The sequence below is a fragment of the Sphaeramia orbicularis genome, chromosome 6 (genome assembly GCF_902148855.1).
Source record: "Sphaeramia orbicularis chromosome 6, fSphaOr1.1, whole genome shotgun sequence".
Classification (NCBI taxonomy): domain Eukaryota; kingdom Metazoa; phylum Chordata; class Actinopteri; order Kurtiformes; family Apogonidae; genus Sphaeramia; species Sphaeramia orbicularis.
In genome coordinates this window covers 26,021,414-26,049,022 of record NC_043962.1, presented here as the reverse complement: position 1 = coordinate 26,049,022, position 27,609 = coordinate 26,021,414, and the positions used below count along the sequence as shown (strand labels likewise).

Genomic DNA, 27,609 nt, shown 5'->3' with positions numbered 1-27,609 from the left:
ACGTTTAAGAGGTCTTTTTGTGAATTATGCTTTCCCACACATGCAAAATAGAAAACTTTTGACATAATTTAAGCAGTGGTTCAGTCTGAGAAAATGTGCTTACCATTCTAATCCAAAGGACAATATAAATTTATCTTTTGATTATGTGTGACTCCTCCACTGCCACATGCTGTATGAGATGGCTCTGGCAGGGTGCTTTGTGCATCCGTGACCATATTACCAAATAGTGCGTTACTAAATGATCTCTATGCCTCTTTAGCTTCCCCACCCCCTCTCCCCCAGCCATGTCAGTAGCCACAGTGCCCAGGGCTTTTATTCAGCTGTATATGAAGTATACCTACAGTATCCATCCATAGACTTATCTGTCCATCCATCCATAGAAGAAAACCGAACAGAAAATTCATGAGTGGAATCAACACTGTTGAAGGCAAATGAGGTGTTGACAGGCTTTAAGATGAAAAAAAGGAAAGGAAATACAGATAATGATAATAAAATATTCAACAGTTTCCATCACACTGGAAGCTCTTTGTCACATTGAAACACAACTACCCTTTCTACCCCTTGTATAACACATGACTGAGCTTCCTACACTAAAACGCCCACACAGGTAACTTTTATGCACTTTGTTTCCAACTGCAATGTAAATTTCCTCATCCTACTTTGCAGACCAGTGGCAATGTGAGGAGTTTTGTTTGGGTCGAACGAAGTGAAATAAACTCAACAAGAGAATCTCATCAACTATGACCTCATTTTACACTTTAGCCTGTGGCTATTGAGCCCCATACCAGCGAAGTAGGCTAATGCTTGACCTCGACCAAGCAGGGCAGTTGCAGCAGGATGAATAGTGCACATCGTGACTGATGCAGAAGTCAACCGTAATAGGATTTCCCTTTTACCCCTGGAAGTCATTATGCAAAGAATACTCCCATTTACAAAGAACAAGGACAAACTTTACTTTACATTTTACCACCATAGGAGCAAACTTTCTTATATGCTATTTTTGCACAGAGAACTGTATAAAGCCTTTAATATTTATGAATGATTTGCATGTGATTAGAAATAATTAATTCACCACCTATTCACATTTAGAGTTTTAAATTAATTTTTATACATACCTAGATATCAAGCTAAAGTGCTCTATTGAGGCACAGAACATGGGAGGACAGAAACAACTGATGACTGTGAAAATTCTGTCTTAACAGCATCACAAGATGAGCAGCGTTCCTTCTATGAGCTTCTTACAGAGGAGGCAGTGTGTGTATACAGCAGTTAGTTTGTGCAGTAACTGAAATCAGACCCTTCTAATCTTTGGTTTATTACAAAAATGATGTAAATCCATCTACACTACAAACTCAAGCAGTCACAAGAATGTACTTAGACATATGTTTGTTAAGTATAAATACAAATTACATGTTGGAATCATTAACGCTATGTCTCCACAGACTCTTTTACTCACCGAATAAAACATAAAGTTCATTGTTTATGTACCTTCATAAGCTTAATCGAACTCACAAGTGTAGAAGAAATTATTTTTGCCTTCAACATCAAACTTTTGGTGAAAACAATGCAAATGCTTATTTTTTTCTTTTCACCACTTCATCACTTTAATTTCGCACCTCAGCTCATGACATTCTGCCACTTTGGTCAAGATGCTGTGGCGTTTCTGTGCTCATGCTCACTCAAGCAGTCACATATGTTCACACTGACCATCCGACTTATGGCTGTGAATAGATTTCGTGCAATGCAGTGCATCAATTCACTGAGCCTGTTTACATAACCATAAAAATCTGATAACTGTTAGCAATCAGATAAATGTAACAATCAGATCTGACACGTTTACAATAATCAAAAACCCGGGTTTAGACATTTCAGTCCCTTATTGGATTTCTTTCGGGCTACATATGTACATAGTGATGGTAGTCTTAAACTGTCTGCTATTGTCTTCCACTCACGTTTGAGTAAGTAACTTCCCTTTTCTACGATTTAATTGTTTTTACACATGCCCATATGTAAAAGAAGAAGATAAATCACATTCATTTGTATACATGCGTGAAGACATCAGAGTATTGAGGAAAAATGCAAGGGTGTTAATCCGATTTCTCATAATCAGATTACTGCTGTTACTGGATAAAACATATCATATTATGCTGTTTACATGATCACTAACTCCAGAAATCAGACAAAGGTTATTAGTGTTAGTATGACTAAATTGAGTATTAGTCTGACATCTTTCCCTGCACTCAGATCCCATTGCACTTTCAAACATCAAAAAAAGGTCCATCTGTTGCTAAATTACCACTCCTACACCCTTTAATAACACATGTGTCATTATTCATTGCTGGAAAAAAATCCTAAACACAGTCTACTCAGACATGTTTATTAGCTTCTATTGCTGTGAGATTTACAGCTCACTGCATGCAGATGCACACTTCTCACTTCCAGTGGACCACAAGGTGAGCCAGTTACAAGATTGTCTCTTTAGAGGTGATTTATTGAGTGAAATTACTACCTAAATTGAAATGGAATCTGTTCTTGGTTGAGTACCACTCATACAGCATGTTATATCATAACAAAGCAGAAGAGCAGCTGACGGCAGCAGCTTCGACTGCACCCAGACTGATTAGACAAGAGACAATATTTGAGAGTATGACTCATCCTTCCGATCACTCTTTTTCTGCATCTCTCTCATTCATGATTTCACACTCTCTTTATCTCTGGCCCTAGCAATAAAAGACACAGCAGAAAGCATTCACTGCCCATGAATATATAGGTTTTGGACAAAATGCAAGTAATTCAACAACAGACTTTATCTGTTTCCAAACCTTAATATCCCAATCAGTTAAACTTATCCTATTTATTATACACTGCATAAAAATATGCAGTTAAGTTTAGTTTTGTGGTGTTATCTGGGTGGACCAACCCTCTGGAATGCTGCTATTGGTGCAAGAGATATGATACAGGGGAATAAATCTATTAAAAAAGGATCTATCATTTATCAGTTATCAGTTGCATTTTAGTGAGCAATAAAGAAATCATAAAATGTGTCAGTATCTGAATTTAATCCAATAATATCTGGGGACTAAGGCCCAGTTTACACGACGGGTGAAAATGACAAAATATTTTATCAGATGTGCCTTTCATTTGCGGCAACGGAGTTTTTGGGGGTTGAAAATGCAAGAAAGTGAAACCACCTTCCAAAATGGAAATCTTAAAAATGCTCCACTTTCGTGTCACCATCTAAAGGGCTGAAAACACAAAACTGCATAGAATTTACATCACAGTGCCTGTGATGTAAATTTGCGCCAGTACAGGAAAACAACAACATGTCGGATTATTTCCCTGTGACAGACCAAGTTGCCTCAGCTGCTCTAATTTACATCTAAGAGTCATTTCAGCAATTGTCACGAATCTTTATAGAAAGTAGTAGAGAGCAGAGAAGGAAGATGTTCTGTTTCCTGTTTTGTGATTGTATTTCATGTTAAGAGAGAACAGGAAGAGAAGTAGATATACGTAGTAGATGCATATCTAAACGTGGAATTAAACATGAGAACGCAAATCCACTTTTGAGTTTTAGGTTCAGATCGTTTCCATCTAAACGTAGCATGGAGATTACCAGGATTTTTGTTTTGTTTTTTTTACCTGGGTAAATAAGTGCCTGGTAATAAAAGTTCCTGGGAATGTTGGTGGAAAAGGGCTTATGGTGTAAACATGCCTAATTCAGGTATTCAGTGTTACAACATGTGTTCTCAGTGCTGGTGTCATATAGAATTCGGACCCCATGGAAATCTGACCCCACTTTTCTACATAGAACTGAGACCTGCCGGGCAGTTTTCTAGTATGGAAAACTGACCATAGAATTTTGACCCCTTATATGAATTTGTACTGTATGTTAATAAAAATGTTCTAATACATTTCTGTATCACAATAAGCTTAAATATTTGTGTATAATTTGAAATTTTCACCAGAAACTACTAAATGAATTCATTCATATAGCCACTGAAGTAATAGGTCACTTTTCCATGCTACAGAATTTTGACCCCTTGCTTATTTTTGTTTTATTATGTAATGTAGTTTATTATGTAATGCTCAACACCAAAATTTATGTCTACAGCCCTGCTGGGAAGATTGACAACAAGACAGTCTACAGGAACAACACCCAACTTGCAAGTCTCATCTCAAGGTTCCAGCTTCATCACCAACATCTGTAGTCATTTCCAGCCAGTCTTCACTATTTAAATTAAATTCTTACAAAATAACAATATTTTACAATACTCTTTTAATATGATACACTTCTAATCATATTGTAAATACTGTAAATGCATAATTATGTTGCATTGAACATTGTACCAGTGCATACACTCGTTACCATGTTGTATATTTCTTTATTCTGTGTTGAATATTTTAATTAATTTTGTTTTCAGTGGTTTTCCACCTTTTTGGCTCACGAAGAAGGGAGGAATACTGTTTACGTAATGACAATCATCAGATTTTATGACTGAAAATACAGAACACATACTGAGCCCAAATGTAAAACTCCATCAACAGTAACTGATTTAACAGTTCTGAGCATTACATTAATGACAAGAAAAGCAGATCTAAGAACATTAGTCACACATTACAGCTAATACTTGGTGTATAATTTTTTTAAAGAATGTTCAACAGATTATTATGTGGTGCATAATGTCTTAAATAGTGTCTGATAACAGAAGCAGCACATTATTTTGTATTTTAATACAATTCTGTCAAAGAAAATTGGATGAAATTTGACAATGACAAAAGGGAAAAGGACTGATTGAAGCATCATTGAGCTAATTTTCAGTTCTTTTATTGATAGTCACCTCAATGCAGAGTGCGGTGTTAATTCACACTGATATTAAGTCTATTGTCTGGTGAAGAGGTTTCATGCCCGTGTCCTCTGCCATGTTTTCACATCATTTCACATACAGGACGCACTCACCTTCCTGCACTAAAAAGCTCTGTCTGGATTTATATGCACATACAGACATCCTGCATATTAATACTACAAACAGAATCCAACCAGCACTAAGTTTCCACCTGCCTCTTAGGGCCCTCCATGACCTTAAAGCTGTACTTAAATAACACATAAAGCAACAAATAAATGAAGCAGCGCTTGATGTGGTTCACTAAAGCTGCAGAGTGTTTAAAAGATATTGTGAAGCACACTTGCTGTAACACATGGGCGAGCACATTATTCCTGTATGTGTTATTCATTTAGTTTAGATAGATGAAAAAAGTATGAGCTCCTCAACGTGTTTAGAGAGTACACAGCTGTTTGATCTTACCTTGGTGTGGAGCTTAGATAGCTGCTTTTCATCCAGGTACGTCTGTGTGTAGACACGTCTTTTATAGCGGAACTGAAAGAACATAATAAGCAAGCATAAGAGGCCGTGACTACTCCTTTTTATCTTCCACTTTGGATTCTTGATTTTTTAAAGAAATGATGATAAATTTTCAACAACAACAACAACAAGCAAATCTGTCCCTCAGCATTTCTTCAGAAATGAAAAGGTAAACTATACACAAATATAGATACAGATGCAGTGATTACATGTAGCATGACGGTAGTTTAGAAATAAGAATTAATTGCACTAAACTAAGAAAGGGAAAAAACACAACACAAAGCACTGACTTGCATTTTAAACCTGAAGTAGCATTAAAAAATTACAAAAATGTAAAAACTGATGTGACATTCATTTTGCATATTATGCAGTACTTTCTCTCCTCAGGGTCACTAAATCCAAAATATAACCAAACACACAATACACCTTTTGAACTGCACAGATGGGCCTTGCAATTCAATTAATTTTGCAGCTCTTATACTGCATAATTTGCAAATATTGTTTTAATACTTGTAAATATTTTTCTACAAACACATAATTAACCAAACACAATTACTCTTTTTCAAAGTCAGTCCATTGCTTATTTAACAGACAGCACTCACTGAAGACAGATGTTAGTGCACCTGCACCAGGCAGTTGTATGTCTGTGTGGTGTTCTCCCACAGGGTAATCCACTGCAGAGCAGAGGGGTTTAAGCCACTAATCCATACCTGTCAATCATCTCAATAAACCCAGCTCCTCAGGGAATGACTGCTGGTCAATCAATGACACGCAGTGTTTCCACACAGTAGCAGACACTTGCACACACAAACTGGTAGAAGTGGACACCTTTAAAGCTAAAAAGATCTTATAATAAGGTCTTATTTAATAAAATAAATATTGGAGATAATAGTGGAAAAATTTGCAAAATATTTCATCTCATCTTCCAAAACCACAAGAAACAAGGTAATTATACAAAAACAAGTGGTGCCAGGCACAACAAACCCTGCCTCTCGCAGGTATTGTATCTTATTTTGGCATCGATCCAGCTGATGTCATCGTGTCTATGTGTGTGCTGATGTCAGTATAGACATAGACAGCATAGACAAATTTTGGCCACTATAAGTAAATGGGGAAAAAAAGATATAAAAAATTCATAAAGTGTGAACTTTGACCTACTTTTCCCAAAATGTAACCACATCTATTCTGGGTTACTGGCAATCTATAAGCCTAATTTGGTATGAATTCAACCAATAGTTTTGCTGCTTAAGTGTTAACAAACAAACAAACAAACCAAACCAAAAACAATACCCCTTGCCTCCCCTTCGAGAGGCTGGGTAAATATCAATATCTCCCAGTGTTGACGTTAAGGTGATTTAGGATCTTTAATATGTAAATCATAGATACCTGGTAAAAAAAACAAAAAAAAAAACATAATGTGCGGCGCACTTTTACTACCCCTCGGCCAAAAATAGTGTACGATTCTGTTCTTCTTGGTAGTTCTTCTCAGTTCAACTGAACTGGTTTAGCTCTTTTGAAAATGTTTCATCTCTCATCAAAGAGATTTCTTCGGTTAAGATTCTGTTGAAAGTTACTGCCCTGTAATTTAGATTAGACTGTCTTTGTGTAAAACTTATTACATACATATTTATATTTGAAAGTACTCACATATTATAACTGCACAAGGCTGTTTCAAGCAAATATATCACCCCAACAAAGGGGTTATGTCTCCATTTGATGCAATTTGACCTTGAAAAGGTAGGTCAAGGTCACTTATTTTCAATACGCTTCTGCTCCATGGCAAGATGCATCCACAGTATAAATTTGGTGTAGATATCTCAATACATTCTTCACATAATGTGATTATGTCGTTGAATGGACAGACAGACGGACGACAAAACGATTACAATACCCCTTCGACCAGAAATTGGCCGAGGGGTAAAAAAAACTGGTTCTTTACAAATTTAACACTATTGTCTTTAAAGCAACACATATTTATACATTCTTTTTGCTTAGATCAAAAACAGTGATGGACAAGCACTACAATTATCTCTGAGTGATGACAGCCACTGTAGACAACATGCTGTCATTGAACATGCTATTACTGCTGTGTCAGTCGGCTTTGACTGACATATCTTGACAGAAAAACATGTGCTGTGTGTGCAATGATCTTCACATTCACACAGTTTGCATGTACAAAAAGGCAGTGTCTCCTCTTCAAAAACAATTTCTGAAGATGACAAACACCAAGATGCTTTGTATTTTTAATCTACATGAAGAAAATGACCTGTGGCAGCGAAGCAGTGCCATGACAGGGTCAATGTTGTTAAAACAGCATAGACCTTCACCATGTTATTACACAGTGATTTGACATGATTCATGGAAATGTACTCAGTCATTATTCATACTGGAGAGTATATGCAGGAGATCTACGTCTTTTTACCACAGATGAATTTCCAGTCAAGTAGTGCATAGATATCCCCGGATATGTGTCAGTTTGTATACAGTTATTTGATTAACTGAAAATGTGTTTTGGTGGCAACCTCAGCAATACAATAAACTAAACCATGCTGATGACTTCCTAATTCTAGTTCTGTACCTTATGGACAAGTGTTAATGCAGCATTAACATTCACACTTTTAATTTACTATTCAGCAAGTATATATTTTGCCAAAAATGTTACTTAATCAGATCAATAAATCAATAAGATAAGATAATTCTGTAAACCCACGAAACTGTAATGCAACCTTGAAACTAAATAATTTAAATGACACTTGGCACTAATATAGGGCATGTTTCTAATCAAACTGAGTTTACTGTCACTCTTTTATTTCCTAGACTCTGCAAATTAAAAAAAAACAAAAATCTCCATTTTGGTTTTTAAAAGCTGTTTGTTGTTACTCAAGCATGTCGAGTTTCAAGCTGTTGAAACAGTTCTTGCACTTCTTCATTTAAGGAATGTCTCTCAGACCTCACACTGTCCTGCTGACACGTTTAAGAGCCTCATGAATACACATGGTTTTAAACCTACCTCCAGGTAAGGAACGGGAGCAATCGATGGGAAGGGGTATTCCCTTAGCTGTCTCTCTTCATCCAGAAACTTGCCAGCCTTGCCATTGTAAGCCGGCTGGAATAGGCCATAGTTGAGTACATCCTTCAGGCTCTGGTTGAGAGTACACAGGATCCGCTGTTTGGACAGCCAGATGGGAGCATCCACATTGAATTTCAAACATTTCTGAAATGACAAGAGTAGAGGATAGCAGCAGGTTAAGTGTATGTCACTTTTTTAATATCACACTGTGCACTTGCACTGATTAAGTAAATTGCAGAGAATGATAATTGATGTTTGATATTTAATGGATCATATAAATATAACATTTAGGCAGTGAAAAGATGAACCAGAATATTAAATAGGACCTCTTTCATCACAGAGACTTATACTGAACTCATAATGTCATGCCTGGGGAGATGCTAGACATTTTATTATAATTAAGTAATTCACACAGGTATGGTAGTGTTTCCATATTACCCATGACTATTCACTAAAGGTCACTCTAAAAGCCAGCAGTAGCTTCAGCACTACAGAAAAAAACACCATAATGCAAGCAGAAGTTCTTATGGAAACATTATTTTGGTAAAGAAAAATGCAATAAGCGTAAGACTGCATGTTAGTGTGAATTACTTTCTGAAAATCAAGCTGAGCATCATGTAGCAGTCACATCTATACCTGCAGAACTGTTCTGTCTGCAGTTACAAGTTCCACTTCCAACACATGTGAATATATAAGTATATGTAATCCATGAACCGAAACCACTTTATCTAATTTCTCCCCTCTATGAATTGATAAGCTGGCACTGATTTTAGGAAATCACAGAGAGGCTGATTAAGTAGTAACCTCATATACTGGATGAAGTACACACAGTCTAATACTACATTTAATGGCTAATATATTTTGTTCTGCAGGCTGTTTGTAGTCTGCCCAGTGTTTAATATACTGTGGTTACAGTCTGCAGGCAAATCACTTGTGGAGGCTAAGCTACAGATGGCAGAGAGAGAGAGAGACAGAGAGAAAGAGAGAGAGAGAAAGAGAGTAGGAATGGGGGTGGGGGTAGGAGTGGGAGGGGGCGCAAAATCCACAAGTAATAAATCTATCACTGGTGCCTGTGATATCGATTTGGAACCTCAACTCTATCCTGTTATGTTCCTGACACTCAGACACAACTGTGGAGAAATCACATCTCACAGCCTCACAGCACAACTAACAACGAACGGATGCCCAGATGCAGATGCACAGAGGCAGCAGCGACTGAAAAATCAAAGTAAAAATTCATACCCTGCCAAAGTGGTTTCCATATTTTCTCAATTTGTCACATCTTACAGAGGAGATTTTGGTTTTTCATCACTCAAGAAGTCGTGAAGTGTAATTAAACTGCAGGTAATTTAATATGAGTAAGCAGTAGGTCTGGGTATTGCCTGCACCATATGAAAAGAGATGTAATGAATATGTGTTCCAAAGCTGCATTGTTCTGTGCTCCCCCTGCTGGACATAATGTAAAGTTTTTCTGATACCATTGTGTATACATACATGTACAGCTTTAATGTGATCATCCTGATTGAAGAAAATGACATAAACCTTTACACTTTAGCATTCCTTTCCCTACTCCTGAGATGTTACCATTACGTAATTGTCCTGATTTCTGCAGCTTTGTTCACATTAGATGTAGTTTTTGATTTTGATCTAGTTTCAGTAAGAGCAAAATTATTGAGGGGTTTCCTTGGGTGGCTTACATAACTTTTGTTAGATTTAACATCGCATTTTTTCCTTTCTTTTTGTCAGTTCTATTTCTTTGGAGTCACATTCCTTAAATATATTTTATCTGCTACTTGTTAACTCAGTTAATTATGTAATTGACCTCTTTCTGGAGTTCGGGGAAAATGTAACTGCAATTCAAAGGGTTCTTTGGAATTATCCTTGTAATAAACCACAGTTAATTAATCAGTCAGTGAGGCAGTATACCAATCATTCATTTACATTTTCTACATTTACAATTACATAATCTACAGTATTCCATTGAGCTGATGGACTGAACTTCGGTTTTTAGCCAAATATTTGCAAATGATCCACCTTACATAGCTCCTTGATGGTTGAACGTTAAACAAGATTGTGGTTTTAAAATAAGGCAGTTTGGAGAGATATGTTAGAGCCTTCGGGATCAGGAATGCCTTCTTTAATGACATTTTTAAACATCTGCTACACAATATAGGCTGGGCTTTTATAGCAGATTCGAGGTTAGATTAGGGCCAACAGTCTACATCAGCCTCTTAACAATCTTACATGGATAATGACACCAAGACAAGATGGGGCTCTCATGTACAATAAAACAATCAAGTGATATCAGCCTGAAGCAGTTCCATGAACTCACTTAGGAGCCACTGATATGATCAATTCTATTGACAAAAGAGCAGCAGATGATTTTCTCCTCCACACATTCGAAAAATAATATTTTATGAGATTGTATTTGCTTAAAATATACACATAAAACCTGGAAATCAATTAAAAGAACAAAACTGATGTTGGGAGAAAATGAAACACTGAAGCAACATATTCTCAACAATGGAATTTGTCAATTGCAAACAAATGACTTGATGTCCTGTGATGTTATTAAATCCACCTATACTGACGTAACTGTCCCTCCAGACAGCAATAAGCTGTTTACTCAACCCCAAAAACACTTTGTTGAGAAGACTTAGTCTAAGCATAGTCCACAAAGTCAGTGATGTTGGCTTCGGCTTGTGGACATGTCCCAGGCACTGGTTTGCTACTTTTGTTTCTGAAATAGAAGTGGATTAATACATGTGATAATTAATACAAGCCAATTAATACATTCCAGAATCTCAAAATAATCTGTGTTTAATCCTGTGCTCAAACTTCTGACAATACAAATGCCATCATAATATTCAAGCCAAAGACCCAGTTTGTGCCACTTTAAGACATAAAAGGGACTGATTATCATTTGTCATCTCTGGGAAAACTGTGTGCACTGATTGTGTCAGTCACTTGCTATCTGAGTTGTGGGATCAGGTTTCTTCCAGACAGTGTACCAGCACACAGTTTTATGTTCATCCACAACAATGCCATTAGCTGAAACTCCTCGGTCCATCACCCCTGCACCTGCTTCTTGTGTAATGTGTTGCTGCTATGTAGTAAAAATGGGGAACATGAGACAAAACAACAAAGAAATGCAAGTTTGCTTTGAAACAGGTTCAGTCTCTTCCATTACAATAAATGGGTTATAGACACTGGAGGAGTTAGGCTTTATCAGGAGAGCAAACAAATATATTTCCACACAGAAAGAAACAAATGCACACTAAAAGATGTCATGGTAAATGATATTTCTGAAATTCTAGAGATTAACCCAAATATAAGTTCACACATGACAAAACACCTCCTGCCTCAAGTAGGAAGGTGTGAATTTATAGGAAGTAAAGACTGTTAAATCAAAAACAGGGAACCACTGTAGCAGATTAAAAACAAAACTTACACTATTTAACACATCTGTATTTCACATCACTTGCCGTCTAGCTTTTCACCTATACATTGCCCTTCTGCCAACACCTCATGTCTGTCTGCAGACTAAAGAAACTGTTTGGGTAATAAATGAAGCACCAGCAGTAAACGTGAGCTTAAAAGCCTAACCCCAATTACAGTTTCATAAAATTACTACTATGACATTTCATTGAAACCAATGACTCTAATTATCATATTTATGTTCTGCTCATCTATAATTTTAAGTCGAGGAGAGGCAGATACGTTATTAGCTCATTTATAGTTGACTGATTTAACATTTATGATAGATTTTCTTAGGCTCGTTTATAGCTGGAGAGTCCTATAAAATGTACCTATGTCTATTTGTGTAGTTACACCTGGAGCATGTACAATAAAAAAGGCAAAACCCGTCATCTGACACTGAAAACATTGTGACTTATTTTGGATGATTAGTCCATTGGTTTTACCTGACAGGCAAGAAAACCCTAAATACATTTATAATTCCAGTATGATAAGTATGTTAATGAGCTCAGTGAACTGTAATCAGCCCTTAATAAAGAAAAACACACCAGAGCCTTTAAGCAGGAATTTTCTCTACTCATTGTGTTTTATTGGCAAACACATTATGGTAATGACCCAATAAAGGCAAAATCAAGACAACTTTGAGGGTTTAACAAAGATTATTATTTTGGCTGATTTCCAACTGACCTGCCACAGGTAATTCTAGTGTCGTCTTATACACAAATTAAATTCCACTCCCTATTGTCTCTGCCATTTTTTTGTTTCTCCTATTTTCTCTCCTTTCCATTTTTTTCCTATGCTCCAAACCTTTCTAATGAATGTCCAGAACTGTGTGTTACTGCTGTCACTGTGCAAACAAAAACAGGGGTCTTCCTTTTCTTCTGTCCCTAAAGTCTAAAATACAGGCTATGAATGAATCTCCCCTTCTCTTTGGTTTTGCCTTTGAGCTGCAATGCAGAGCCAGTCTGACTCTGTGCAACATTCATAGACAGAGAGCAGAAGAGAAAAACACATACAAATGGAGTGACTGAATCACAAAGAAACAAAAAGCAGGATAGAGGAAAATGCATTCATCTCCAGGAGGGATATTGTGTAATTATTGAGTATACACAACTGTGTATGTGCATGTGTGTGCTTCTGTTGACTCTGTTTTGACAATGCAATCACAAGAAGCTTTGGATTAGGTAGCAGTAAATATAAGATGGAGATGTATTTTCTTTGAAATGCCTTCCTTTAAACAAACCTAGCAATTTAAATGTAGGTATATTGCTAATATAGAAGTCTACACTACATACATGTACATATTACCAAAACCAATTACCAAAAAGATGATACCCGTTGATGTCACAAAAAGAGGATGTCTTTATTATAGTTTCTTTATGAGGTGCTGGAGAATCAGTGTGAAAATGGAGGAACTTAATCTAGACATAACTGATATCTTTGACAGTTCAAGAACTCTATTGTTTATGAGGAGAAGACAGTGTAACACCAGCTTAGTGAAGGATGTTTTACATGAACAGATTCTATGGATGCACACAATATGGGACGACAGCAGGAAGGCTGCTGCTGGTGAGCTTTCACAATTGCTCACATACATGCAAGGCAGATCTTAAAATGTAACTTCTTACATGAACATGCACTCTTAAATGCAATTAAAGTGGTAGTCAGTATTTGGTCATTGAGGCTGTAGGATTTGGTAACAATGTAAATATTGCTCAGACCCCTCATTGTCCAGTACTTCTGGATACTGAGGGTTTTATGAAATGAAGCAAATCCCGATAACCTTAAAATCAGTACAACATTACATGAAACATTATATGAAAAAACAACATAGTAAAGTGTCTAGAACAGCGTCAGCGTAGCTTGACATTGCTTTCATGGGTCACTGAAGTCTACTGGATGGATGAACACTCCTCCAAAAGATAGTCTCTAATTTCATGTTTTGACCGTGGTGGTACAGAGTGCTGTCTTAACAGTTCAGTCCAAAATGTACATAGATGGTGAGATCTGGTCACTGTGAAAGCCACACAATCTATATTATAAAAGCCAAGTGGCTTTTGTGTGTTTGTGTGTGTACGTGTGTCTTGGGATTCACACAAAATCCGGAAAGAGCTGACTGCTGCAGTTTGGCATACTTATGTATTTCTGGTCAAGGATCAGACTAGCAAAAACAGCAAGTTGATAGGACCAATATTTTGGAAGATATTAGAAATTGTGGAATACAATAGCCTTACAATCACATTTCTAGGGCCAGAACGCTTTGGCGGTGACTGCTGGACAAATAAATGCAGTCAGCATGCACGAATACACAACAGCACAAAAACTACCACATCTAGAACCTGTGGATCCCCATGGATCAACACACTAGTATGGTTTATATCATTTTCATACTTGTCAAGCTAGAGATTACTTGAGACAGATTACTTGCTTTGGATGATCAATCTGCACTGATAGGACATTTAACTAACTATCAGAAGAACTTGGTTCTAATAGAGGGCAATGAATGACATTAAGATTTTCAACTGAAACTGCGGACTTTTGAATGTTGTGACTGTGAATGTCACTACATATGATTCATATCATCCTTATACTCATCAAACTGTTCACTGTCCTTGTATGTCCTAAGGATGCAGATACTGTCATAACTGGAAGAGACCTCTCCCATCACAGTTTTCCCCTTAATTTGTCATCTAGCTCTTTATACTGAATGTGCATTGGCTAAGTGAAATGATACGATATGATACAAAACAATATGATGTACATTTTTGTCCATATGGGGAAATTCATTTTGAGCTCAGTAGTTGTGCATACATGCATTCACTACCACAAGTCAAGCTTCTATCAATAAATGAAAGGAACAATCAATAAATAGAAGCTAAGAATCAATCAATAAAACTGACAGTGAACGGACAAAATCAAAGCATGTTATGCCACCACACATTTGACCAGCAACTGAGGATCTGCTCATTGTTGCCAGTAAAGCAACAGTCATGTTTCCTACACTGTCGCCCATAAAGTTGGAATAAAGTATTTTTACCTCCTCTCATGAAATGATTGTGACAATGTGATTTATTCTTCGTAGATAAAGTGTAACAGGGACTCAGTATGTAATCTTTACTGATGTGTATAAGTCATCCACATGCACAAGCACTTTGTGACTCTGTCTGTGAAAAGTGCTCTATAAATAAAATTTACTTTACTTTACTTACTTTACAACAGCCACTTACTCATGTATGATCATCCTTGCTAAACTACTATGTTTATCAGTAAACATATAAAGCCCAGAGTGAAGCCATATGCTAAACATCATAGATATATGTTGAGATGTATATAATCCTCACTTGTAGACCTCACTGCAGTCTTTTCAATCTTCAGAAAAAAATTATGTTTCAATACCACACAGGCCATGGAAGCATCAGAGCTATAAACCTTTGGAAACATTCCCGTGGATCTAAAATAATAATGGAGAAAAGATGGAAAATTTAGAGATGGGAGAAAGAACAAGGAAAAGCAGCAGACATATAGAGTAGAAAGTAGAAAGAGCAGTGTGAGGTATCTCACTCCACTGCAGAGATTAGACTGATTATGACACTGTGACCATTTTTCATAGGCTACATGAAGTCACATTGTTCTGCACATGTGTTGTTTATTTACTTACATGTGCACCCACAGTGGCCTTGTGCATTTATCAATGTCTGTCTATGTCAAACACATTCATAAAGTCCTTCAGATGAGATACCCGGAGGTAAAACATTCTGTTCTACTTTTTTCATCCTCATCTTCACACTCCTTCATCAAAGGCCAAGTCTTGATCTTCTGTCTAGTTAAGTAAAAGACATAAGTGAAAGATGATTAGACAAGGGAGAGGGGGCTTGAGGCAGGACATGAGGGACAAACTGTAGGTCAGGCCTCTTATGCATGGTGGGACAATGAACACAAGTGTGAGAAAATGCATGAGGATGGATGGTGTCACATAATTACTGCATCTAAAGACCTACAGTGAGGTGTGGATCACTAGGAATGATGAAGCTAAAGATGTGTTTATCCACACACATTACAGTCAGTGTTTGGTTTGTCAGTTTGGGCTTTTTAGGCCTTGTCCATATGAAGACAGTTTTGGTCGTATCCGCAAAAGTTTTGTATCGGATAGGCCTTTTGTTTCATCCACATGAAACCGGTGTTTTCAGTCACTGAAACCGCGACTTTCTGAAACTAGGTCCCAGAATGCATAAATTTGAAAATGCTGGTTTTGCGTCTTTGTCTGTACAACCAAACCACAACTTTTCTAAAATGATGATGTCACAGCCCCACCTCTCTAACCTTTCACCCCGGAACCAAGACGTCACTTCACAGCAATAACAACAATGGTCGACTACAGAGTGGTGCTCGTGCTACAACAGCTTATTGGAAATATTGAATCAAAATCTTCGGCTACTCTTTCATTACAATGAGCAACAAACATAGCTAACAATATTGACTACATGCTCTTGGATCTACCGCAGAGAGGGGCAACCAGAAGGAAATATTGGATCAGACCCGGTAGAACCAAGCAAGCTTTATGCACATGCTCCACATCTTCTTCTCTATTTCTTGCCAGAGCTTTACAACACCACATACAGGCCTGCCATTTGCACTACACTATTTACAGTCGTTTTCAGTGGTTTTGTGTGGATGCAGATATTTCCTGAAATGACCCCATGTTTACAGAAAACTTTTATGAAAATGACAAAGAAAAAGATCAAACAGGAAACGATGCAGTTTTGTGTGAACATGGCCTTAGTTAAGGGATAATATGTCTGATTAGATGCATTAGGGTTGGGTGATATACCACAAACATCAAAAATAAGCTGTTACATAATTTTTTAACATGCATTCTCATTCTTTCTTTTGGCTCATCTCTCAGACACATTTGAGGTGGACTGAGCATTGATTACATGTAATATAATATAATACAGATACAACAGCATCAGACATTGTTTGTAGCATTAATGTTATTGGGAAAGTGTATTTATGTTTGTTTATAGTCATCACAAAAATTATCACTTCATTTTAAACCTACAGGAAGTTGTTGTAACATGGTTTGCTAATGCTTTAAAGTTGTGAACTGAAATGATTCAGATCCTTGTCTGGATTATTTATGTATTCCTACATTTTTTTTTAACTGTTTCATGACTTTTTTATGGGTGCGGATACATTTTCATTTTATTTTCTATCCATTCATAAATGTTGCTCAAGTGGCAATTGCAACAAACTTACAGAAACTGCAACCCTAGATGTAAATTATTATTGTTTTTTTAGCACTAGTCGTCGATTATATACTTAATACTATACTTATACTTAATGATTTCTCTTATGTTTCAACCTTAATCTGAAGCACATTAAGGTTGATTTCAGAATAGTATTTTTCTTAAACAAACTTTTCTTTTAAAAAATAAAATTTAAAAAATCAAGACATTTGCAATTATATACTGAGATATGCCTGCTGTTCTGCCATAATGCTAACAATGAATGTGACCTGTTATACAACAGTAAAAAGGAGAATAGATAAAGAGTAGAGCCACAGCAGAGGCACGATGGTGCAACATGTTGGACTTCAGAGAGGAGATCTGCTCTCTCTGCAGAAATAAACTAAAATAAAGAAAACCCAGCACTGTCAGGTGAACACAAAAAGACACTTATTATAAATATCATATTCCCTTTCTGCCATTAGACCCTCTTAAATATTCCACAATGATGCTTTAAAGTGAGCAGAAGAAAATTCAAGCCAATGCCAAATAAAATTAAAGTTAAGCACAGAGAGGATCAACTACGAAGAAACAAACACATAATCATAGATGACATCACTCCACATTTGAATTCAAAACAAGACCCAAAACTGACTTCCTAATTATGATGTGTTGTTTGAGTGTATGTGTGTGTATGTGTGTTTGTGATTACGCAAGCAAGGATGATGCATGATGCAGAACATGACTACAGTATCTCAAAAGGCACAGATGGCATCCGATCACAATAGAGAGAGACAGGGCATTGTTGCCTTTTAGCGAGACGTGATGCATCGACAGAGAAGAGAAAGCAAAGTAAAGTGTAGTTGTGAAATGAAGTGAAAGAAAAAGAGAGGAGTGCTGAGATGATGGAGTATAATGACTCTCCCAAGACCTCTGGCTGTCGCTGCCCAGATGACATATGCACTAATTAACAGTGCTGAGCCTCCTACTAGATGTGGAGAGAGCTAACACTCCTAACCAATACCCTACGGAGGTAATACAGACCACTAGTATAGCTAACTCATATTTGTTCCTAATATGAGTTAGTAGACTGAACCTTTCAGTGGGTAGATGTGACCATATAGTTCTGCCACTAGATGCTACCATAAATAGAGCATTTTCTTACTGTGCTTCCAATCAGCTGTGGACAGGCTTGTTTAATCTGAGAGAAACATTGAATAAACTGCCTCTGTCTCCCTATTCTCATATCCTCCTCAACTCTCTGGATTTCCCTGTGTTTGGATGCAGTCCAGGGCAATAACAGGTGCATATGTTTCACTGTCTCAGTGTGAGGATCCTGAAGGAATAGCCTCAACTACAAGGATATAAACTAATACTATTTCACTTTCCAGCCTTCTATACCTTATTGCACAGTTAAAGTAATCATTTATAACAGATGACAAGCAAGAAGTATTGCATGTTCGTGGCTAACGTGAAGAACCAGCGGAGTCTCATTCTATTACAATTCCCTGCCTTTTCTATTCTTAATTAGTTTTTTAATACACTACACTATGATGTACTAATTAAAAAATTTAATGGAAAAGCGATGCAAACTTCTTTATTTCCAGTAGGAGTCTATGGTAAACTATGCATGCAATGCAGCCAGTGGTTCATTTTAAAGACAAACAGAAATCCACACTAAGATAACTTGATACTTTTTGAGTGATTGTTGTTTGATTTTATTTACTGAGGTTTTAAACCTCAGTAAATGATCTAATGGTCAGTCTGACAATGAAACTTGAACATCAGAAAACCACCAGTTCAACAAAACTCCCCAAACAAATGCCTGGAGGAGCTCATTTTACAGACTTATATTAGGGTATCATAGTGTAACGCAAAACAAACACCATGTGATATTAAACATCAGTGCCAGACATTACATTCACTGTATACAGAGTCCTGTCTGAAATTTCATATCACTGATATGTCACTGCACTGCAACAAAGAATAGAGGTGAAATCATATTAATTAGGACATTCACTAAATATCACTGAACATGTTATTTTGTTGATTAACATATATAACTAAAACCTTTTACCAGCTAAACAACATTAATACAGCTACAGAGACTCAGAGCTGTTTTTTGTCACATAAACAATGGCATTTATTGTGAGAGAACCACCAGCTAATGGATAGATGAGTTTACATGGCAAGTGTACGAACTGGTTAAACACAAACAACTCATGAACAGATAAGAATGCAGAATGGAAAGCAGACAGTTTGGTGCAGGGTAGGGCTGGGCAATAAAACGGAAACTTTTCCGTGACAGGAATATGAGACATGCTTGATACAATTTCGATAGAATTCATTTATTCATGTTTTACAGATGTAAGAACAGCTAATCATAATTAAGTAGTGCCGCACTGAACCAATCACGCTAGAGCCACGTCAAGTTAGACTGACTCACACAGCACAGGTGTAAGAGCGGCCGCAGCACACACGCTAATGTTTAGGCTGCAGCTGGAGGTAAGGAGTGTTCCCTCACGAGAAAATATGACCAAGAACTTGGGCGACAGGGTTACTGAGAAGTAGGGTACGATGCGTTTCAGTTCCGGCGTACAACAGAGGCATAAAAGCCAGGAATCGGATGGGGGGGCTGTGTCTACCACAATACTAATACACACAAACCATACGGCCATATAACTTAAACTGAAGACGCTTATAATACAGGGGTCAATAAATCTTAAGATGGGGAGCTGGGGGGAGATGAATAAAGCGGGGGAAATAATACATAAGAGTGGAGGGGGGGGTAATTCTAACAGCGGAGGGAGGGACTTCTCCATAAGAACCGGAACATATGTATTTCTTTCTCTCTCACTCTCTCTCTCTCTCTGTCTGATGTCTTCACAACTAACTTATGAGTAACGGAAAATGTAAGCTTAACAAAAAATAGTGATTTGATTCATATCATGATACATATCGATGTCATCCACTACGGAAAAAATTATCGTGATATGATTTTTTTCCATATCGCCCAGCCCTAGTGCAGGGTCATTAAAAGTTACACTGCCACAAACTCAGGTTTGTTAGATGTCCACTGGTGTGAAGAGTGCATACACAGTCTTTTAAGTGTGGTGTGGCAATATATTAAATAAGTTTTTCCCTCACTCTTTAGCTTTGTTAGCTATATGCTAAATACATGAGCAATGGATCACTGCCAAATTGTTCCACTTAATTTTTTAGGCTATTGATGAAAATGCAAGAGCTACTTTTCAGGCATCGCTTTGGCAGTAGACGCCCATATATTATGTGTCTGTTTCTTATTTAAAGCTCAGCTGTGTAAAACTTCATGCATTCCATTTACATTATGTTTGCCTCTGTGACAACAAGTCTTAATGCATGCATTTTTGCACGAAATGACCCAGTACAGTCGGTGAATATACTCACACACCTTTGATATAACGTTAACCATCGTCTCAGTCTCATGTGAGTGCATGCACCAATTCATCCATGTACACTGCTGTTACAAGTGAACACATCATGAGGACACATCTGTTTATGGACAGACTAATATGAGCACAGTTCGTCTCCATTTGTTTCTATCACAGACGGCATCCATAATGCATAGTATCAGAAAGAGAGTGTGACCCATTTTTCAGAATCACATACTACAGCTGAGCTTCCCCTTCACAGTTAACTAAGTATCTGTTTGATACTATCTATTAAACACCAAGAACAAAACACTCTTAGCAGCTAAAGGGCATCTAACTGTAGGTCTATACACAGTGGACTTTTTCCTCCGTGTCCAAATCCCATGGCATAAAATGAACACACCACCCAAGGGTTTACATTTGAACTATTACAGCCTTACACCCCTGAGACAAGAAGGAAAAAAACAGCATTGATTCAATTAACTTAGATTAAAGAGCTACCATCAAGATGCAAACACCTTGAAAGTCAGTGCATGAACACATACTACACACTCTATTCACACAGAAAATGCTGACTTTGCCTAATTATGGACAATGGTACGTGATTCATGCTCTACATTTAATACAAATTTTACAGTTCAATTTGTGTTGAAGCGACATGCTGTCAAGGAAAGTAGAGCGGAAAGATGAGGTGTGCACACAATCTATGCAATAAAAGAGTTTTTAAAATTGTGACCTTCAAGTGGCAACCCAGGAAGTCAGAAAGAGCTGTAGTTCAGTGACAGTGTGTTACAAGTTTGGTTATATCAAGCAGATTTCCTCCCTGCTGACACAAGAAAATGCAAATTAAGAAAAAAAAAAAGGGGAAAATATCATGAGTTTTAACATGGTGCTATACACTGTCTTCTGCAGTTATGCTAGTTTGCCAATGCAATCCAATCCAGAAGGTTATTATGCACGATCAACTTACACTGTGTACAGCCACTTCTAAATGTTTTCAATGAAACATATTCTTTATATCATTATAAAGCTCCCATGACATGAAAAGATAATGTATTGTTTTCCATAGTCTTAAATGACAAAGCAAAAAATGCATTTAGGAAAATCTGGGACAAAGAGAGAACAGAGAGGGTGAGGGGAAGAGTACTGTAGTAGTATGTGTATGTGAGACCCTGAAGACATACAGAGGCTATATTAATAAGAGTATAAGCCAGTAAGAGAGATTATAGATGTGTAGTTCTAAATGTTTCAGATTGAGTAGCTTTACTCGGACTCAAAGGGACCTTATCTTTCATCTGCAGAGAACTATGGACCTGAATCGGTAAATAGCTAGCAGGCTGTAATCTCTGGTCATATCCCAACTGCAGCCACTTCACATTCAACGTATGGCCTTGTTTGAGCTGCAAACGCACCCTCAGTAACTCCAGGTGATTACAAAAATTTCCTTAACTTCTGTTTTGAATATCTGTGAAACCAAGGTAAACTCCATTTCTTGTAACATAAAGAAAAACTCAGCAGAAAGTTGACTTGTAACTGTAGAGGTCATCTAATGCAAAGCTGAAAAAGAAAATGCATGGGAGTTCTCCGCTAGCACCTACTTGACTCAACTCATTTAGGTATTTAGGGTTTTCTATTAGACGATAGTAGGTACTTTTTTAGTATGTGGGTCTATCCGTACTAATCTGCATTTCATTTTGGTGCCCCCGTTACGCGGGAACATGTCCAAAATACATGTTCCCGTGTAATGGGGACACCAAAATGTAATGCAGACTTGTACGGATAGACCCATCTACTCAGCCGGGGTTCCAAGCAAACTGAGTTAAGACAAAAATGTGATGTCACCAGACTGCAGGCCACTGATTGGCTAAGGAGTGATGTCACTGGATGAGTATGAGAGCAACTCCATGTTATACAAATGATGTCACAGGAGTTTCCAACCGCCCACCTATGACGACCCCACCCACATCAAGGTGGTACTCAATTGTAATGGAAAACGACTGAAACCAAGTAGAGGTGAGTAGAGGCGAGTAATGCTAAAACTGTGTAATAGAAAAGTGGCAATAGTGATGATTGGGGGACTTCCTCATACAGTTTGTCCATTCATTATACACATTTACATAACTGCATGAAAGTGTAATGTTACCAAGTGTTTTTCTCCAGGATTTGCTGTCACATACTTTCAGTCAAAAACTTTTTTCCTCTGTTCTCTCATTCATAAGCATTTCAAACTTTTATCATTTCTCTGCATCCCTCTCTGTTGGACCAAGACAGCACGACACAGAGGACTCCCCTGCATCTTAACAATGATTCCAGAAAGGTACATCACGATGCTGTCGGTATTGAACTGAAAAAAAAAAAAAAATCATGTTTTACAGAAAGATGCATTTTCATTTCACCACAAAGATTTATTTGGCCATTTTCTTCACTTGAGCTCCTGTTGTCTTAGATTTGCATATCCTCAGACATTTACTCCCTGGGTGTGCAAAGGAGCAGGACATTAAAGATGGTTGCCAGGGAAACTTGCTGAAATTTTCTTACTGGCCAAAAGGATAAAAGGACTAAACTTCATCTCCAGAAACTATTGCCTCTGATTACTTATCTCTTGCTCTATCTGTCCTCTGAGCAATAAACTGTACATGTGATTTGATTATCAATGCCTAGTTTTTTCGTGAAAGAAATGTCTGTTGTTGGTGTATATAAGCACATGAAAACGACAATCGTTGTGTTTTCCTTCCTTGAATTTTGCAGACAGATATAGATATAGATATAGATATCGATATAGATACAGATATAGATATAGATATAGATATAGATATAGATATAGATAGTGGGAACATGCTTCTACAGTAGATCAGAGGTGACTTCCTCTCTTCCTCAACGTCCAGCATGTTACATATACATGAGCTAAAAAGACTCAAACACTAGTTCTAATGAGGGGTATTTGTGTTTTTTCCAGCCACCATGGTTGAGGATAGCTACACAGTTGGTTGCAATCTGCAACTTCATCATTTTATATAAAAAGAACCCGAAACATGGAGGCATACTGTACTCTGATTTTAATTTGTTTTTTTCTTATTCTCTCTTTTGGAAATTTGAAGGATACTGGAAAAGGTGGTTCAAGGCCTAAGGCAACAGGCATGAAGACATCTAGCTGTCACTATGAATATTTTGCTTTTACTGTACAGCTGTCACACTCGCACATACACTCTTACATGTGATTTACTGCTCATAACACTGTTTTCCCTTTCGTCAACTGAACCAAGACTTCAATCAACAAACAATGCCTTGTCTTGTGACAATGCAGAGAAAGAAGAGGTGATATTGCCAGTTCCCTGATGACACAGCCGTCTGTGTTGTGGGGTCATTTGTGTGCAGAAGTGTGTAGAAGCATATCTGGATTCAGGTCAAAATACACCTGCCAATAATGTGTCGTGTTCTCCTCAGAGAATTCAAGCACTTTTTCATGTCACTGTCACCTAATCATTTCCACAAGTCAAATACAAGGTTGTGCTGATGTCTAGCTTCATCTCACTGGTTTATGTGTCCGTTAGAAGCTGTTTTCAGTCCAACTCTGAAATTTGACAAAACTTTGCTCCTATTAATCCCCTTTGAAAGACCAACTTAAGTCAAGACAGTGAAGTGCCAGAACCCATAAAAAGGAAAATAGGTCAGCGGCTACATTAATTTAAAATATGCAACTAAAATGTTTTGTTGAGAACGAAATGAGGGTACCCATTGTCAATGGTCTGCCAAGTGACTGTTATTCACTTGCTTTAATATATTTTGGGGGGCTTTTAAGAACAGTGAAGCAAGGGGAGAGAGAGGGATAACAGGCAGAAAAGTGCCCTGGCTGGAACTAAACCCAGACTACTATGTACAACTGAGCCTGCACGCTATGTAGTCAACCATGTGAGCTTCTTCCACCAGAATTTTTTCCTGGGCTGCCACATCAATTTAGTGGAAATGACTCCAACATTTCAATCTAGTTAAAAAGTGACGGACAAACTGACTAACAAAGAATGAAGTCATCAAACATATTTTCTGAGATGTGTTTATATACTTAGTTGTTTCTTCTTAAACAATGGACTAATCTTGCAAAAGAAAACAAATACATGCCCCTACTGTTAATAAATGAAGGCTATGTAACTACTGCTCAGAAAGGTTAGTCACTTACGCATCTTGCTCACAATGAATAATTGAATCAGTCACTGATGTTAAAGCAACAGAGAGACTGAAAGTTCATCACAGTTTAAAGTATACTCATGATGAGACAAGAGAAGCCCAAAGGTGCAAATTGACAAAGAGTAAAACATGATTTCATGGGACTGAGAATAGCTAATTATAGTCCTCTTTCACTTCTAAATATCTTAATATTCAGAATAAACAGCAAAAGTACAGAATGTGATTTCACATTTCTGGATGGCTGCCTGTCAATATGATATGGATTTACTCCCTGCCATTTACTTCGCTGAGGGCTGGATTTGACACCTACCAAATGCATTATGGATGCATACTGTACCAGAAGTGTGTTTTACATTTTATCAGCAACCAAACATGCCAGAAATGTGGCAAATGTATTGCATGTAAAAATACAATATTAATACCTGATACTGCATCCATATCATTAATGCACACAACAGAATCTGTGCATTATTTTGCATGCAGTAGCTCTCCATGGGGAGAAGTCTTACATACTGCAAATATGTTAAAACAGGTGTTATGGGACTCAAGGATTGTGAACTTTAATATTTCATAAATAAAACCGGAGGTAGGTTGTTACCTGGCATTTTTGCAATTTAATGGACATTTCACACAATGGCCACAGGACGACTTCCACCATAATAACTAACACATACACTTCTCATGCATCCTGTAACAGTGGACAGCAGACTACCTATTAGAGATGAAGTGGTGAGTAAATAAGGTGAGGCAGAAAGTAGTGTGTACACAAAAGGTTTGCTGTTTCATTAATACTCCACATACACATAGTGAACCAGAAAAATGCATACAGCCTGATTAAATATATATTTACTTCTGTCAGAAGTAAAACTTGATTCTTTCTTTCCAGTCCTCTACCACCTCTTCAACTCAGTTCAGACACTACGTGTTCATGCATGCATAAACACACATAGACATGAACTACCATACACAATAAATATCGATTAAAGTCCTCTTCATCATTAATACTGACAGGCGTGACTGAATATGCCAACAAGACCTACAGTTAATGTCAGTCACCAGGGAAACATGAACACTCAAAGACACATAAAAGACAGGGGCACATAAACATACAGCCACACTTTCACACACAAAAACACAGAAGATGTGGATGACAGGGAAATAAATAAATAAATATATGTATATATATATATATATATATATATATATATATATATATATATATATATATATATATATATATATATATATATATATGGAAATTGTGGCTCAGAGTAAATAATGTATGAAATCTATACAATTAAAATAATGAAATACTTCCCGAAAAGTCCATAACTTAAATGTCACATACTATATATATATATATATATATATATATATATATATATATATATATATATATATATATATATATATATATATATATATTTATTTATTTATTTATTTATATTTATATGTAACTGTATGACCATATTAAAAGGCTGCAGCATGAATGAAAAACAACTGTCTTAAGTAAAACGTAGTAACATGCTAAACTTAAAAGTTGGCTCATTTACATGGAAATAACACTTAACATGTTGTACACCACAATTTTAAACCAAATGACAAAAAAGAGGTACAACTGGCAGTAGGGTTGTAGCTGCAATTCAAAAAACTGTAAAGCTGCATTTAACATGTTTTACATCCAACTGTAAAAGGACCGACTTCACACAGCAACAGCAAAAAACAGGACTACCTTTTCTATCTTACCTTTCAGCTACAGAAAGACTCATCTCATTACAGATGTAACAGTAGAAACTGGCCTCCCCTGCTGTTGAGGGAAAGGTAGCAGAGCACTACTGTACTGCAGCTTATTGGAAGTGTGTAAACTGCCAGGGGGTCTCCTTTACCCACTGGAAAAACAGTAAAGACTAAAGTATTAACATACTGACTAGAAGGATCTTTCTTCAATAGTGCTCACATCCATACATACTCTTTTAGTTCTGCTACATACTGAGACAGCTGTTGTCTCATTAGACTGCATGAGATGAGGAAAACCTGAAGATGCCATAACCTTCTTCAATAGTAGTAATGACCATATGGATTCATCTGATTTGTTAAGTGGTGTGAATGCACGGGCCACGTATCTAGGGCTTCATATGAGGTTGAACATTTGTGTTGTGTTTATCATGCATGTTGATATCCTCCTGAGACCCAGGAAAGTGAAAATTTTAGTTTTTTTACATTAAATAATAGTCTTGATTGGAAACTGCATAATGCAACAATGCAACAGTTTTTCCAGATACATTTTTTTAAAAATTATTTTTATTTATTTATTTTTAAATGGAAGGTCCTTTGCAATGGACAGTGTTTTCAAGTAATACTGTCAGGCTTTTGTCCCCTACAGAGGACAAAAATGCATTCCTGGGTCTCAGGAGAATATAGCAACAACCATGAAAATGTAATTACTTGGTCAGCATCAACTCACCAATGAAATGCAACCCCACTGATGATTTCATCTCTAGGTGCAGGACATACCAGTATATAAAACAAAATCACATATTAATATCTTATATCCTCTCCTTTCTGGTAATTTATACTCTATAGTATTAAATATACAGACAAGTGACAATTTAAGGAAAAAATATAATGGAAGTAAACAGGAAAGAGCTGATAACTGATTAATCAGCCCTTATCAACCTCTGAAAATACTCTATATGAAATTTACTTTGCCCTCTCTTATAATTACCCTTCTCTTTGTTACAAATTGGATAAATGTTAAAATGAACATGTAAGTATGTCTATATAAATGAATAAATGGGGATCACTGTGCATGATAACTTAAAATGATGAATCATTAAACTTTAAATTGTCTAGTGGATTCATTGGAGATTGTTAGTTTTTAATTA

At 36.9% G+C, this 27,609-nt stretch overlaps 1 protein-coding gene across 1 annotated transcript in view; it reads right to left on the bottom strand.

Moving 5' to 3' along the window:
• shank3a (SH3 and multiple ankyrin repeat domains 3a) overlaps positions 1-27,609 on the bottom strand; it is a 189,552-nt gene that overhangs the window by 116,361 nt on the left and 45,582 nt on the right. Inside the window, 2 exon segments of the mRNA XM_030137099.1 lie at positions 5,304-5,375; positions 8,371-8,574. Of these exon segments, the coding sequence (XP_029992959.1) occupies positions 5,304-5,375; positions 8,371-8,574 (276 nt within the window).